This window comes from Ruditapes philippinarum, unplaced genomic scaffold (assembly GCF_026571515.1).
Source record: "Ruditapes philippinarum isolate M1 unplaced genomic scaffold, ASM2657151v2 ctg5775_1_1_1_1, whole genome shotgun sequence".
Taxonomy (NCBI): Eukaryota; Metazoa; Mollusca; class Bivalvia; order Venerida; family Veneridae; genus Ruditapes; species Ruditapes philippinarum.
The window spans coordinates 26292-44183 of record NW_026862971.1 but is presented as its reverse complement, the minus strand read 5'-3'; the positions used below and the strand labels follow the sequence as shown (position 1 = coordinate 44183).

At 32.0% G+C, this 17892-nt stretch overlaps 1 protein-coding gene across 1 annotated transcript; it reads right to left on the bottom strand.

Moving 5' to 3' along the window:
• Positions 1-234: 234 nt before the first annotated feature.
• LOC132720815 (uncharacterized) lies at positions 235-13865 on the bottom strand. The gene is made up of 2 exons (XM_060705037.1): positions 13409-13865; positions 235-494 (listed from the first exon to the last, which is right to left on the bottom strand). Exons 1-2 carry the CDS (start codon positions 13779-13781, stop codon positions 250-252), a joined length of 618 nt encoding a protein of 205 aa, XP_060561020.1. The 5' UTR covers positions 13782-13865; the 3' UTR covers positions 235-249.
• Positions 13866-17892: the final 4027 nt, after the last annotated feature.

Below are 17892 nucleotides of genomic sequence, written 5' to 3'. Positions count from 1 at the left end.
CTTTTAAATAAGTATTTTAAAAAATAATTTACTACACTGCTATTTATTATAGTAAATCTAGTAACTGTTGTCATTTGGGTAAAATTATTGTGCAAAATTATTTCAAAATATTTTCAGCGGTTCAAAATGTATAACACGAAATTGTTACAGACTGACAGACCGCCAGACAGATGGAGGCATGATTCCTATAATCTCCACTCTGCTTTGCAGAAGGGAGTTAAAAGTCAATCTCTGCATGGATGATCATTTTTATTCCAAGAATAAAGCCGCAATTAGTATTAAGTCTGACTTACCAATTGACGTGTCACCAAAATAATCCAAGAAGTCATTCTCTGAATTCCAACAAGAGCATTTTCTTCCTTTATCGGATGCATTCTTATCCATGATAAAACTTTTTGACACTGACAGCTTTGAGAAGTAATGAGTAGCCAGTCTTATCATCACTTGTGTCTCATTCTCATCACTGTGATTTGCTATTAGACACTCCTGAGACTCTGGAATGCAAAAAGATACAACTATTACCCTGTTTATTTGCTGAAAACTATATTTACTGAGGATGTGACTTTGCCCCGTTTGCGCTACATAAATTCAAAATGGCACGACAAAAATTGTGTTATGGTTAGTGATTTTTCTCACTTAATTGGGAAGAGGCTTGATTTTGGGAACAATTATTGCTATAATTGCTAATTTGGGAAGAAAAAAAGCAGATTTAAGTTCAGATTTTTAGGAAAACTGCATGATTTTAAAGAAAATTTCAATTGGGAAAAGGCCTTTGTTCGGAGTCTGTTATATAAACAGGAAAAATCACTGAAGGCGTAAAAAAAATTGTTCGTTTCCAGTGTTCTGATATTTTGAATGTGGAGCCTAAACTTTTTGAGGAAAACAGGCCGCATTTTTGTCTGACGCAGCATAATAAACTTTGTGCCGCATAAAAATATTTCCGTCAAATACACTCCATAATAATGGGATCCAAGATGACAGAAATCGGAAGGTACTGGTAAAAACAAGAACGTGTTTGTAAACACAAATGCCCCTGGGTCAGATTCTTGTCAGTAACAATATTTCAAAACCTATTTACCCATTCACTCAGTTAAGGACAGAAAATAGTAAAAACTAGAACTTCGCGAGTCTGATGTGTCGCCTTGTTGATATAAAAGCTTTCAAATAGGCATTCTTATCTGAAGTACATGTATATAGGTTATTTATAAACCATGTTTTTTCTATGTACATGTATTTTTAACTTTATTGACATTTGAACTCTGTATTATCAGAAATAAATATACCACATGTGTAAAAGCTTAGATGGAGGAGTCTGTGATGGGTAATTTCACAATCCTTATGTAAAGGACAGATTTACTGTGGTTGTTTTTAATTATTATACATATCATGAACAAGAGCTGTCACCCAAGTGACGAATGCCCCTGAAAATATTTCTTAAGCATGCAGGTATGAAAAGAAAAGAGAATGAAAGTAACTAATTGATGAATATTGTTCTTTGTATTATTGTACCTGTAATCTCTAATTGTGATAGCATGAACCTTCAAAATATAAGTGTGACCTTGGCCTTTGAAGAAGGTACGTGGTTCCTGGACATGACAAAATGTTGTTATGAGATAGACATTTGTGCCAAATTATTTCAAAATCCCTCAATGCAAGAAAAAGTTAAATACTGGGCATGATTGTTGTGTAATTTGGGACACATGGACATGAGCCTTAGCCGTGTCTTGATGTGGTAGACATTTGTGCAAAGTTATTTTATAAATCCTTCCATGCATGACAAAGTAACAGTCCCAACATGAATGTGTATCTTCAAACTCTTCTAGAGTACCTTCAAACTATAAGTGTGACCTTGACCTTGAAGATAGGGACTTGGGTCTTTGTAGCCACACATTGTCTTGATGTGGTCGACTTTTATGCCTAGTTATTTTAAAATCCTTTGATACATGACAAAGTTACAGCCCGGACACAAATGTGTGTACCTATAAACTAATGTAAATTTGAATATAGAAATCAACTCCAGTTTCAATTAAAAAATGTCATTATTTTTTTTTAAACATAATACCACGTTTCGACTCAAATGTCTTCATCAGGTATACTTTGTTAACAGGAAATGACGTCAACGTCATATGACGTCTAAGGACAACAATGTCAAAATGTATTACATAATTTGGTGTATAATTTGTACCTATAAACTCTAATTGTGATAAAGTGAACTTCAAAATGGTAGTGTGACCTTGACCTTTGAGGTAGGAACGTGACTATTGGACGCTACATACCATCTTGATGTTGTAGACATTTTTGCCAAGTTATTTTAAAATCCTTACATGCATGACAAAGTTACAGCCCAGACACGATTTTGATAGTGTGACCTTGACCTTTGAGGAGGGACGTAATTCTTGGACGCGACACATCGTCTTAATGTAGTTGACATTTATGCCTAGTTATTTTAAAATCATTCAATGCATGACAAAGTTACAGTTCTCACACGAATGTGTGTACCTATTTACTCTAATTGCAATAATGTGAAACTTCAAAATGATAGTGTGACCTTGACCACAACCACTTTTCAATCATCCCTAGAAATTCTTTATTTTTGACCTTATTTGTCATGTAACCAAACTGTAAGCACATCTTGTATTTACCTTGACTACATTTATCAGCAGCAATGTCAATTATGGTGTTAAAAAAGAAAATAACAGTATTTTAGTTCAAAATATGTAAAATGTGTGTTTTCCACTAATCCTTTATTTACCCAGTTACAAATCACAATAATTTTCTAAAAATAATTGATTTACAGACTCAGTATTTTGTTAGTCTGCAGAAATAGATATTAAGTTGGACAACTGTTGCAATATCATTAAGTCATAATGTATACTGCACTTCAAAAGCTATAATTTTAATATGTACATATTTTACTATACAATTCTTAATTGGAAGGTAATACGTCAGTAAAGTTACAGTCACTTAACCAAGGAAAAGCATTCTCTGATAACTTTTCAGAAAGCAGTCACTAGAATGGGGTCAAATAGACCCTAAGACCTTAAAAAATTCAAAAGAACAGGCTTTTTCTGTTATGCACATTGAGATGTACATCCATACCCCAATTGTGACAGCTTTACTACTGCAATAGATATCTGTTAGCTGATCGGAAAGAGGCAGTACGGGGATATCAAGATTGAACAAGAGCCACCGCCGGGCGGGGGCAACGCCCGACTTTTTACTTTTTCTAAACGCAAACATAGAAAGGTTTGAACATATATTGATGTTTCCTTTTTACATGGGTGCAAGTTAAAAATTTTGAAAAACCTGAACTATTTGTTTGGGGTCCAGGGGGCCGCCAGGGCCCCCGGTGGGTCCAGGGCAACGCCCGGCTAGGGGTCCAGGGGGCCGGAGGCCCCCGGAAGCTCCTGCATTATAGCTAATTTGAAGGCCTAAAATGCAATTCCCTTGAATGATTACATGCCAGATAACATACATACTGTAGTATAGTATTTTCACTTAAATATTGCTCACATAATTATTTTTTTCTTTTCTCTCTCTTTTTCTTAATTATATAAACAAAAACATTTCAACACAAAAAGAAATGTGCATTCATATATTGGTTCCATTATTTAATATTGTGGTTCAAACAGTAAAGAGTGATAAAACAAACCAATATATAAATAAATTGAAAATTGAGTTGATTTGTACCGAGTTTACGTTTTAATTAGGGCTGAGCTGACCCTGATTCCATACAAACAATAAATTGTTTTCAAAAAAGATAATTAAAACAAGCCTGGTTATGTTTCACAGTAAGTTTGTTTTTCATATGGTTTGGATCGTCTGCGTGCATTTAATTCTTTTTTCCCCTGGATCCATACTTGATGGATTTTCTACCAGAGACATAGATCTATGTCTCTGTTTCTACAGTGCAGAAAGCTACGCCGGGAACGTCTGGCTTTTCCAGCCAGTTTCCGTAGTTATCCCCGTTTCGATCACATACAAACAACCATTCCCATCTCCATTTATTTTTATGAGGTCTTCTCGATATCTTTTGTATTAAATCCTTCGTGTAGAAACTTCATTTTGACTAACAAATTGTACAATTACTTTCTGTTTACATATTACTCTGTAGCCGAATCGGTAACGAAGCCGCTTTTTTATTGGATGATTATAATTAGCGCGCCAATCTAAATCGTTGTAATAAATTCACGGATAAAATTGCATGCCGGGATTAATAATACATGTTTTCGTAAACATCTCGTATATCTTCGGAAACTATCGGCAGTTTCCGCGAAAGTTTACTATTGACGCTTCGAGAACAACCGTGAGCATCCGTATGTTATATAGCGTTCTCGATTATGAACTTCTAATCGGTGGTACTTCTCAGTTTGAAAGAGTAGACCCGCACCATACCCCTCCAAATATCTCAACGGATTTACGTGATTTGCAAAAATGATCCCTCCGGCACGTGAAAAACCGGAACTTCCGGCACATGCCGGAAAACTTGCACCCATGTTTTTATAAATTTAGTTGGTCTGTCTTGTCACATTAGTTTTGTTTATATATTTTGTATATATATGAATAGAAACATTAAGCATATTTCTAAAAATAGCAACAGTACGCAATTTCTAAAAATAGTAACAATGACGCAATTTCTAAAAATAGCAACAATGACGCAATTTCTAAAAATAGAAAAAATGACGCAAATTATAAAAATAGAAAAAAATGACACAATTTCTAAAAATAGAAACAATGACGCAATTTCTAAAAATAGAAAAAAAATGACGCAATTTCTAAAAATAGCAACAATGACGCAATTTCTAAAAATAGAAAAAAATGACGCAGTTACTAAAAATAGCAACAATGACGCAATTTCTAAAAATAGAAAAAAATGACGCAATTTCTAAAAATAGAAAAAAATGACGCAATTACTAAAAATAGCAACAATGACGCAATTTCTAAAAATAGAAAAAATGACGCAATTTCTAAAAATAGAACAAAAATGACGCAATTTCTAAAAATAGAAAAAATGACGCAATTTCTAAAAATAGGAAAAAATGACGCAAATTCTAAAAATAGCAACAATGACGCAATTTCTAAAAATAGAAAAACATGACGCAATTTCTAAAAATAGAAAAAAAATGAAGCAATTTCTAAAAATAGAAAAAAAAATGACGCAATTTCTAAAAATAGAAAAAAATGACGCAATTTCTAAAAATAGAAAAACATGACGCAATTTCTAAAAATAGAAAAAAATGACGCAATTTCTAAAAATAGAAAAAAAATGACGCAATTTCTAAAAATAGAAACAATGACGCAATTTCTAAAAATAGAAACAATGACGCAATTTCTAAAAATACGAGGGATGTCCGGAAAGTTTATATACATCTTCATTTTTTTATTGTAAAACAATACATACGCTGTACAAATTTTGTCAGCATAAAAATACATATCTAGCGAACACATTTATCAAAAATTACTGAACTGTGACTAACGTTTGTATTTGAAAAGTATTTACATACAACATATATACATAATCATGGAGCACTTTGACAACGTCAACGGCGTCAAATTAAATTCATGTTTACCAACTATTTAATTTCTTCCGATTTCAAAAGCCATCATGGTACCTGTCTGACGTATACTTAATACATGTTATTGCTTCATACATTTCATATTAAAAAATTATTATTTAAAAATAAAGATTTCACTGGTTCCCATACTGTGTGTAAGATGTCTGCCTTTTTCAAAAAATGTTGTAACGCAATCTACGATATTTCAGCCATGCTACTTTTGGTCACTTCTGGAGCATTTCTTATACAATATCCTGTCATCACCGCTTCTTTATCTTGTTTGACATTTATTCATTTAAACACAAGTTGCCTTTAACATTTCATGGTTAATTTTGTTTTAAAGGTAAAGATTATAATCTCAGTTGGCGCCATATTAGCGTTGCTATGAAGTTAATATCATTATGTTGCTCCGTCCGTTAATTGACGTCATTTTTGCAACACAAAATGTACGCACCTTCATTGCCTATAATCTACGGAATGCCGTTAGGGCCATTGCCTATGAATGTGTTGATCTGAAACGCGATAGTCGATAGTACGATGGTGAAAACGCGAAATCACGAAACTACGATGGTGAAAACGCGAAAGTACGATGATGAAAACGCGAAAGTACGATGATGAAAACGCGACAGTACGATACTACGATGATGAAAACGCGATAAACTATCGTGTTTTCACCATCGTATTGTCGCGTTTTCACCATCGTAGTTTCGTCATTTCGCGTTTTCATCATCGTACTGTCGTGTTTTCATCATCGTACTATCGCGTTTTCACCATCGTACTATCGCGTTTTCATCATCGTACTGTCGTGTTTTCATCATCGTACTATCGCGTTTTCAACATCGTACCGTCGTGTTTTCATCATCGTACTATCGCATTTTCATCATCGTACTATCGCGTTTTCATCATCGTACTATCGTGTTTTCACCATCGTAGTTTCGTGATTTCGTGTTTTCACCATCGTACTATCGACTATCGAGTTTCAGATTAACACATTCATAGGCGATGGCCCTAACGGCATTCCGGAATGCCGTTAGGGCCATCGCCTATGAATGGTTTGATCTGAAACGCGATACTCGACAGTACGATGATGAAAACGCGAAATCACGAAACTACGATGGTGAAAACGCGACAGTACGATGGTGAAAACACGATAGTTTGTCGCGTTTTCATCATCGTAGTATCGTACTGTCGCGTTTTCATCATCGTACTATCGCGTTTTCATCATCGTACTTTCGCGTTTTCACCATCGTAGTTTCGTGATTTCGTGTTTTCACCATCGTACTATCGACTATCGCGTTTCAGATCAACACATTCATAGGCGATGGCCCTAACGGCATTCCGTAATAATCGCCGTAAACAAGCTGTTTATTTACGTATGACATCATAATTTACACTGAATATCATGTTATACTATCCTATGATGTCACAAAATTAAAACGAGAGATTGCAGTAAAATTACATCTTTTAGCAACTTTTTATTCGAGTAGCTATCATCATGAAATCAAAGTGCTCCGTGGTTCGTTGATCATGTTGCCATGGTGATCGACGCTTTGCGAATATTACTTTTATCATGTTTTTTAATTTAGAAATATGTAGCAGATAAATACTTAAGTAAAGTATTAAATCATCATATTGATATGTCTGCTTAAAATAATTTTATAGCCTTGTCTACGAACTTTCCGGACAGCCCTCGTAGAACAAAAATGACGAAATTTCTAAAAATAGAAAAAAATGACGCAATTTCTAAAAATAGCAACAATGACGCAATTTCTAAAATAGAAAAAAATGACGCAATTTTTCTAAAAATAGAAAAACATATATATATATATATATATATATATATATATATATATATATATATATATATATATATATATATATATATACCTGCATATATGTATATATATACACACACACATTTATATATATATTTATATATAATACATATACTATACATACACACACACCGATAAATACACAATCTGAGAAAATTCAGTAATATAACCTTCAAGGTCAAGGTCATTAAAGAGCCCAAGCAAATTTGGGTTTGATGAACAACAAGGTCTGGTCCTTAAGAATGTTCTGTTATAATATGAAGTTTATCCCTTCAAAAATAGCAAAGTTACAGTCAGTTACTGCCAAAACAATGAAAATTTCAATAATTTGACCTTCAAAGGCAATGTCATTAATGAGTGAAGGTCAAGGTCTTTCGGTATATTTTAACAGTTATCTTTTGAAGATTATTATGTTCAAGTTTGAAGACAATCCATTCAAAAATAACAAAGTTACAGCCAATAATAGCCAAAAAAATGAAAATTTCAATAATTTGACCTTCAAAAGTCAAGGTCATTGATGAGTGAATGTCAAGGTCTGACTGGTTATTTTTAAGGGATATCCTTGAAGATTATTATGTTCAAGTTTGAAGACAACCCATTCAAAAATAACAAAGTAACAGCCAATAACAGCATGAACAAGCAAAAATTGGACTTTTAACCTTGAAGGTCAAGGTCATTTATGGATGAAGGTCAAGGTTAGTGTGGTCTACTGAAAGGTCTTGTCCCAAGGGTTGTTGTGGCCAAGTATGAAGACAATACACCAAGAAATAAAAAAGTTATGATCCAGGTACAAGTTTTCGGACGGCAACGGCAATGGCAACGCCGACCTGACTATAACAATACCTCTCCTTTTTTTTTCAAAAAAAAAAAAGTCGAGCTAAAAATGGCATTATAAATAGGTTAAAATTGTTTATTACCATTTATCTGAGATTGAGTTTGTCAAAATTTCTTCAAAATACATAACTGGTTATATTTTAACATTGTATGACAATTTTTATGTGGTACAGTTTATATTTTGTTAATAACTGATTGAAAAGTGGTTGTGAAATTTTGAAGAACTAGAAAATGGGTGGTGAGTAATGATTTGTCCACGATTCATAATAATAATTCAGGTAAAATTTTAAAAAGTTTTTGCATTTATTAGCTGAAATGATAATATTTGCAGAAGTGTAAGAGAAATTTTATTTTTATAATTTCACTGTCAGTTATCATAGAAAAATCTGTTAGCTGATCGGAAAAAGGCAGTACTGGGATATTTCTTTTATTTAATAGAGGGCAATGGCCCCTTCTTCTATTGTTACGGGCGCAGTCTAAAACGCGGACGCCTTAAGCTGACAATATAAACATATAGGGAAAACGCTGACGATATAGACAAAGAGGAAAAAAGCGGACGATATAGATATATAGTGTAAAATGACTGAGCATAGTTAAATTCACATTAAAGGCTAATAATTGGCTTTTATAAAGTAATATCTGAAAGGTGTAATTATTATAATAATTAACAAGAGCTGTAAGTAAGACAGCACGCTCGACTATTCTAAGTGCTTGATAGTAAAAGAGCCTTGATAATGTTAAATTTTTTAAGTTCACAAAAGGGCTATTTTTTTTTTTATAAATTCATGATATAGGTAATGTCACAAGGGTGTTTTATTGAGTATAATAATACTAATTACCTATGAATACATAAAATTGACAGAAAAGGTACAAAGGCTTGTTATTTAGATGTTTTATCAAGTAAATCACTGCTTTATTATTATGAATACATAAAATTGTTCCAAAAAAAGCACAAACCCTTCAGTAGTTATTGAGATAACAGCTTACAAGCAAAACTTTACCATGAATTTTTAAGTTGAAAAAGGGGAGAAAAATCAGCCTAAATGCAAGATAGAATTATGGATCTTTGTCAGTGAAATACAATTATGACCCTAAATGCATATGTGAAGTTTTAAATAAATATCTTTAATAGTTATTGAGATATATAAAACTTGCATGTAAACATTAACCAAGAGACTAAGTAGAAAAGGGGATATGAATCAGCCTTAATGCAAGATAGAGTTATGGAACTTGGTCAGTGACATACAATTATGACCCTCCAATTATGACCCTAAGTGCATGTGTAAAGTTTCAAGTAAATATCTTTGAAGACCTTTAACCTTTAACCAAAATTTCTAAGTTTCAAAGGGGCAAATAATTTTGCAAATATTGCAGGCAGAGTTATGCAATTTTGCAAACTGATGTACATTGTTACTATAAAAAAGTGGTTTAAATTTCAATTGAATATCTCGAGCAATAATTGAGATATTTGACTTTACAAAAAAACTTTAACCAAAATTTCTAAGTTCCAAAGGGGCATAATTCTGTCAATATTGTAGGCAGGGTTATCCAACTTGTCAATCTGATGTACCTTGTTACTATAAATAAGTATTGTAAGTTTCAATTGAATATCTCAAGCAATAATTGAGATATTTGACTTTACAAAAAACTTTAACCAAAATTTCTAAGTTAAAAAGGGGCATAATTCTGTCAATATTGTAGGCAGAGTTATCCAACTTGTCAATCTGATGTACCTTGTTACTATAAATAAGTATTTGTAAGTTTCAATTGAATATCTCAAGCAATAATTGAGATATTTGACTTTACAAAAAACTTTAACCAAAATTTCTAAGTTAAAAAGGGGCATAATTCTGTCAATATTGTAGGCAGAGTTATCCAACTTGTCAATCTGATGTACCTTGTTACTATAAATAAGTATTGTAAGTTTCAATTGAATATCTCAAGTAATAATTGAGATATTTGACTTTACAAAAAACTTTAACCAACGCAGACGCCGACGCGGACGCTGACGCCGACGCCGACGCCGGGGCGACTACAATAGCTCTCATATTCTTCGAATAGTCGAGCTAAAAAAGACTTTAGTTTATTTATTTGTTCAAATTAATCAATGTTATTCCCCATTGTAATCTTTATCAACCTGAATAAGATATGAATTTTCTTGAACAATAATGTTATGTTCTACCAGACAATAAAACAGTAAGAAATGTATAAATTATATATTTATGTATATACTGATTCCATTTTTTTTTAATTTAAATAAAGTGTCCACGTGTCACTTGTATATTTGATATAATCCTGCACGTGTTTAATTTCATCATACACATGATACTTTATACCATATTTCATCAAGTCGAAATAGAAAACGCGGACAATATAGACATATAGTGAAAAAGCGGACGATATAGATATAGAAGGAAAACGCTGACGAAATAAATGTTTAAAACGGGAGAATAGAAAACTGTTATAAATAAAAAAATATCTGGCTTCTACCATGTATATAATCAATTTATATCAATTAACTTTCTTTAATTCATAATATTTTTTAGTTTTATTTACATTTTATCCATTAAGTAAATAAAAGAAACTTTCTGCTATAAATACCAATCAACTAATTAAAGTATCCACGTGTCACCTGTGTATTTGACTTAATCACGCACCGACACTTGTATATTTCAAGTAATCACACATCTCACCCTTGTACAATTAATAAAGTGGCTACAGAAAATGCGGACAATACATGTATAGACATATCGTGAAAAGGCGGACGATATAGATATAGAAGGAAAACGCTGACGAAATAAATGTATAAAACGGGAGAATAGAAAACTGTTATGAATAAAAATATATCTGGCTTCTACCATGTATATAATTAATTTATGTCAATTTACTTTCTTTAATTCATAATATTTTTTAGTTTTATTTATATTTTATCCATTAAGTAGATAAAAGAAACTTTCTGCTATGTGATAAATGTAATAAATGGTTCCATAAAAATTGTATTAATGCCCCCATTGATGTGTCATCCATTGATAATGACTTTGATTGTGGTTTATGTTCTTAAAGGAAAAACGAACTTTTTGATAATATATTTTACATTTATTAAGATTCACTTTAAGATCAATGTTATTTGCAGTCTGAAAATACAATTTTTGATTTTATAATTTTTAATTAAAAAAATTAAATTAATTTGATTAAAGTTATTATTTTAAAACAATACTTATTATAAATTAAATGTAATATATTTTTGGACAGCATTTTTTTCCGCTTTGTATATATTGCCATCGTTTTTCCTATAAACGTGTATTACATTGTCTTTTAATATTGTTGTCTTAAGTAAGGGATTTTGTTAAAATATGTGATTGTTATATTCTTTATAGCTATATACATATATTAAGTTGTTACATTGATATTATTATTTGTATGTGTAAAATAAATTCATGTACCAGAACAGAACAGAACATATCTCTTTATTTCTTTCCCAGGGTATATGGTAATACAATGTGTTATATTGCTTAAATAAAATTGCAATGAAGTTCATTCTTAATCTTCGTTTTTATTACTGCACAATATTACTATACACTATCATTATCTATTTTATTATAATTTTATCTCACACATCATTCTACACTATATCTATAGCGCCCGCTTTTTTCCTCTATATCTATATCGTCCGCTTTTTCTCTATATATTTATATTGTCCGCAAAAATAGGGCAAAGAGCGGACAGGTTCAATCAGGTAGCATGTTGTTGACACTTAATTGTCGTTAATTTGCAACACGTGTCCGTCACAAGAGTATACGTGCATGCCTTTTTCTTTTTATCAACGACCATTAAACTTTAAAATAACCTTAAAAACATGAATTTATAAATAAGCGTGTTTTTGTCCAAAAATCATTGTACAAATGTGAATGAAAGTTTTTATCCTTATTTTTTTTAATGTGGTCAATTTAGTATCATTCGTAATTTGAAAAAAATATATTATCTTATTTGCCATTAAGTTTTACGTATATGAATATATTATTTTATTATACAGCATTTCTATAAAGTTCATCGATTCCCACCTCATCATCAATAAGTCTACTCTAAATTTCATTATCGTCCGCTTTTTTCCTCTATATCTATATCCTCAGCGTTTTCCCTATATTGTCCGCAAAATGCGTATCATGTTATCTCTAGCTAAGTGCCGACACGATTAATCAGTAGCGTGTTGTTCACACTTATATAATTACCGTTAATTTGCAGCACGCTTCTGCTTATATTGTATCAATAAAAAACAACAGCATGTCATTACTTATTTATATCAATAATTTATGATTAAAAAATACTCTTACAAACTTTTGATTTTGAAAAATCAAGGCTTTCTTTATTTTGCTAACAAAAATTTTGTCCGCCTAATGCACATAAAGACAGACAAAAACAATGCCAAAATGAAATACATATCCTTAATTACATATCAGCTGTTGCCAATTTAGTACCATCATTGTAATTCTAAAGACATTCATTTGATCCATTTGTTTCATATATTAGTTTTCAATATTTAGAAATTCCGAAAATGTGTCATATAAATATAATATAAAATTCATTGACATTCAATCATAAATTACTTTAATATTTCTCCCAATTTGCTAATTTATTATACTTTTTTATATAGTAAAGTATAAATCCAATTACACATCATTTTTATAAACTTCATCAATGCCCAAAATCATCACCAATTAGTCTACACTATATATCTATATCGTCCGCTTTTTTCCTCTTTGTCTATATTGTCAGCGTTTTCCCTATATATTTATATTGTCCGCTTAAGGCGTCCGCGTTTTAGACAGGCCCTATTGTTACAGAATGAACTCTATATTGTTCTCTTTTGTTCTGTTTACAGTAAGATGGCCCCCTACTTCTCTTAAATAGCCTTGACTGACGGACGGACAGACGGCGAAGGCAAAAACAATATGTATCCCAGAAATTTGTTCCCATAGGCTCCTAAGTACCTATTTTTCCGGTCGGACAGACGATAGAGAAGTTATCCCACCAGTTAATCTAAAATAACTTGCACACCCGACTTGTTAAACTCTTGCAAAATAATGGTGTACTCTCGTTTTCGACAAAAATGGCCGGTCATCAACGTTATTTTGCAAGATTTTAATAAGTGTCGGGACAATATCACTGAATATTTAATTTGCTTACTTTCATCAAAGAGATATTTCAACAATGGAGTCAGCAGCTTTTGGCCTACATCTTCTTCATTGCAAGGCGTGTGATAATCATCTTTTAAAATGCTTTTTAAAGTTCTAACACCTCTTAGGAAGATACTTGCAAAGGGATAAAGCTCTTTAATAACTGGCTTTCCATGGCACGTTGCCCTAGAAAATGGCTTTCCAAATTCAGCAGCTGCATCGCAGTAGCTAATTTCAAGAGATACAAGAGAATTAATACGATCATCACAAAGTTGTCTAAACGACTTGCAAAGGAATGATTTATCAGCTGATGAATGGAACTTATTGAATATTGTGTCGTGTCGTGATTTTTTCCGCTGTGGTTCATCCCATCTTTCGGCCATCTTAATAATGTTTAGGATTTCGAGTCATTTCGGTAACAAAAGACGTTTCGGCGGGAAGTACTATTCGTCGGTCTCCTATCGGTAATTCCCGGTCTCTTCCGGTCTATTTTGACCGAGATTTACCAGAGACCGGCGAATAGTATCACACGTTTATTGTCCGGTCTCTCCCAGTTTTGGAGTAGATATTTTATTTGAAATCGTAACAAATAAATATGTTTTTCTCCCAAAAACGAATGTTTGTCACTTACTTTGGTAACAATGATTACTTAACACAGATCATCTCTAAAATTAATTAATTTATTATTATTATTATGAATACACAAACATACAATTCTAAAAAACAACAGCATGTTTCATTTTATTTATATGAGATTAAACAATAATCGTGTACAATAATTAGATAAAAAAGATATAGAGGATATTTGTTTGTTTGTGTGTAAGATATGAAATTTTATTTCATCGAGTGGGCTTTAAAAACAGTATTCTCACGAGTGGCGTAGCCACGAGTGAGAATACTGTTTTTAAAGTTCACTCGATGAAATAAAATTTCATCTTACACAACAAACAGACAAATTTTCTTTTTATTTTATGCTTAAAAACAAGTTAAAACGAAATTTCCATAATTTTAACGTTAATATTACAACTGTTTCCCCCCATTGAGAGCCCCATTTAGTCTGAATTTCTCATTAAAAACAAGAAGTCTTGAGCTGAAAAATAAGTCCGCCAATCAGCATTAAATGACGGTGATATTCATTTTATTAAAAAAATATGAATGATCGCTTGTTTAATAATAAAAAGTCCAACCAAAAAGAGAAAAAGTCCAACTATCCATCCATATTTCTGTTACTTACTGCGAATTTATATTAGACCTGGCTTTGTAAATTATAAGCGGCAGCCATTTTTAAAGTTGTGTATTTCATGGGATGAAAATAATTGTGTAAAATTCAGAGGGATATAATTTGGATTTGTTAGTCGTACACCTTTTTAAAAGAAAGAAAACTTATTTGAGGATTGTAACAGACAAAAATAAGTGTTGACAGATGTGAAAACATTCAGAAAAGGAGCTAGGAAACAGGAAAACTTGAAAGCTCAAGAACGCTGGGTTGTTTTACTTATTTTTCGAGTGATGGCTGTCAATGCTTTTCAATTTTTCATAAAGCATACGGCAGTTATTGCTCGTAGGATACTTTAATATGCCAAAATGTCATCAAGAGCATTTTAATTTGCATGGGGAAGGAATGTTTTTTTCAGACTGTAAAAATGAAACAAAAAAAAATTTAGAGACGAAATTTGGTGATTTGAATGAATAGATCTAGAAGTAAGTTTTCTTCTTTTTATTACTTTAGACATTAAGTTATTTATCAATTTCAGCTTTTCTTTTTCTTTAAATAGCCTGACATTGTCAGAATTGTCAGCAAAAATAAAATTGAGGTACCACATGGGTAAAATCTTAAAAAAGTAGTTTCGTCATTGAAAAAAGTGAAATTATATTTTGATAATTTTCACTGTGAAATTACCAAATATAATTTTCACGGATAAATCAGTAATCCACTGAAAAACATTAAAATTAACATTTTCATTGTATTAATATGACAAAATCAACTTTGAAACATTTTATTTAATTCGTTGTTCGTGTTTAGTAAAGATTCTGAGGAATTATTCTAAATTACATTTATGAATTATTCAATTGATTGATAATTTAAAAAAATAATAAAGTAAAATACTCATGGTTAAAGAATAATCGATATAATACACTTTACAAAAGTTATAACCGATCACTTTTAAAATTTTGATTATTTTATAACGGGTCAATAGATCCTTAAAAAAAATTGCAGAGGTGATTTGTGTGTCATTTTCTAGCGATGTGTGGAAAAAAAAAATTAATACGGTTCCATGCACTTACGCGGGAGACCGGGCGCGGTTTACACATTTTGGCACGAAATGTCCGTGCAGAAGGTGGTGAGTATTAAATTTTACATTGCATAAATCCCTGTTAACATTATAAGTGAAAAACATAAAACATGACACGAATGTCGATGCAGGATCGTGCCGTAGTAGTTGGAATGTTTAATGCTGGAGCCTCTATCTGACAGGGAAGTGGCTGTTCATATTTTTCTTTTAAATATCGATAAAGTATAATTTAAATAGAAAAATGTTATAATTTTATTATTCTCAATGTGTTCATTCTCTTCGAAATAAAATAAAAGTCGGATCTATTGGTATTATTCTTTTTCATATATAAGCGAAAATGCAGAGTGGTCGGTTAGAACTTTTGTTCAGTGTATATTAAAAAATTTACTATAATTTACTGACATTTTCCTGTTAATTTTAGAGTTGTATTCGTCGGTCAATATGACAATTGCATTTTCAAAATTTATTTTACAATATTTATAAAAAATAGTAAACATAATAACTCGGTATTAAAATGGCACATAAAACTCAAACAAGAAAATGGAAAACATTATTCATAAAGATGTAAAAAAAGTATTTAAGTAATAGAAAGAGCACCGAAACACGAGGCTATCTGATTTGTACGAGGGGGCGTAGCCCCCGAGTATTAATCAGATTGCCGAGTGTTTTCGTGTTCTTTCTCTTTTGTATCATAGTCAAACATAAAAGCACGTTCCCTGCTGTCACAATATGAAACCCCGGCAAAAATGAACCAATGAACGAACATCTGAATATGACATTTCTGTCGCTTTCCCTTTCTCTTTCGTCACAATATGTAAACCCCAGCAAAAATGAGCCAATCAATGGGAATGCTCTGGAGTGCGGGTAACTAATACCCGCACTCCAGTTAACGCACTGTGCATGTATATGTAAACGATTTAACCCTGACACATTTTCAACAGAAAGGTCTCCAAACTATGATACAAATATATATCATATTGAGTGATAACAGATGATCAACATGGTAATATATTCAATGTCATATTTTTTGTAAGTCTTAAGAGGGGGTCTTCGCTAATAGCGATTACATAATAAGGGACAATACACAAGTGTGCTGTTGACCATGCGTTACACAAATGGTTTATAAATGTTGGCATTGATAATCACGATATTACATTTATGACCATAAGAAACTAACTATTATAATATAACATTATACTGTATTACATGTATTTTATTATATATATAATGTAAATAAAAAAAGCCACGTAACTTGCAAATAGTAATTTACTATTCTTTTAACGAAATAGATATTTACAAAACAATATATTGCAATATAATAACCACAAAAAACAACAACAAAAACAACAAGATTAAAATCATACACGGTTCAAATTGTGTATTTACATAAAAATGACAAAAATTAAAACAATTGTAAAAGGTAGGGTGGTTAAGTACCATTATATAGAATACAATTTTATATCATGTAATTTTTTATTGATGTGCGTTTACTTGTACATCTTTGATTTAAATAAATTACCCTTTTTACAAATAATTATGAGAAGACCTGCACAGACCGGGTCAGTAAATGTGATACTATTCACCGGTCTCTAGTAAATCCCGGTCAAAACAGACCGGGGGAGACCGGAAGCGACCGGACTGGAGAATACAATCGCAACTACTCGGCCCTTTCCGTCAGTTATTACAGATAATCATTTGGAACTGCCTCGGCTATTATCTACAATATTTACTTCAATCGTAACAAGTCGGCAATCTCCGTCAAGTTCGGAGAGCGAATTCTTGAAGTCGCCCGAGGAGTTCCGATTGTATTAACTTATCCGAAGACTGACGGAAAGGACCGAGTAGTTGCGATTGACAGATAATAGCCCAATCGTAACAACTCGGCAATCTCCGTCAAGTTCGGAGATCGAATTCTTGAAGTCGCCCGAGGTGTTCCGAATGATAATAGCCGAGACAGTTCCGAATGCCGGAGAATAGTATTCCCGTTTCGGCTCCAAATAACCCCAGTCAAATCGGCCTCACTATCGTTTACTCTGAAATTAAATGGATAATGTCACCTTTTTGATTTAGAAATAATAGCCTTTGTATTATATGAACCACAAATATGCTAAAGAAAAAGATGTTATACCTTGTATTTTTTATTTTTATTTTCGTGGTGTTTTTGAGTCATTTTTCAAAAAAAGAAAAAAAAAAGAAAAGA

What these genes read in the sequence shown, in the direction of transcription:
- LOC132720815 (XM_060705037.1), bottom strand. Translation starts at nt 13,781, where the DNA reads ATGGCCGAAAGATGGGATGAACCACAGCGGAAAAAATCACGACACGAC. An exon ending in GAAATATCTCTTTGATGAAA is followed by an intron (nt 495 to 13,408) that starts GTAAGCAAATTA and finishes TTTGCATTCCAG; the next exon opens with AGTCTCAGGAGTGTCTAATA.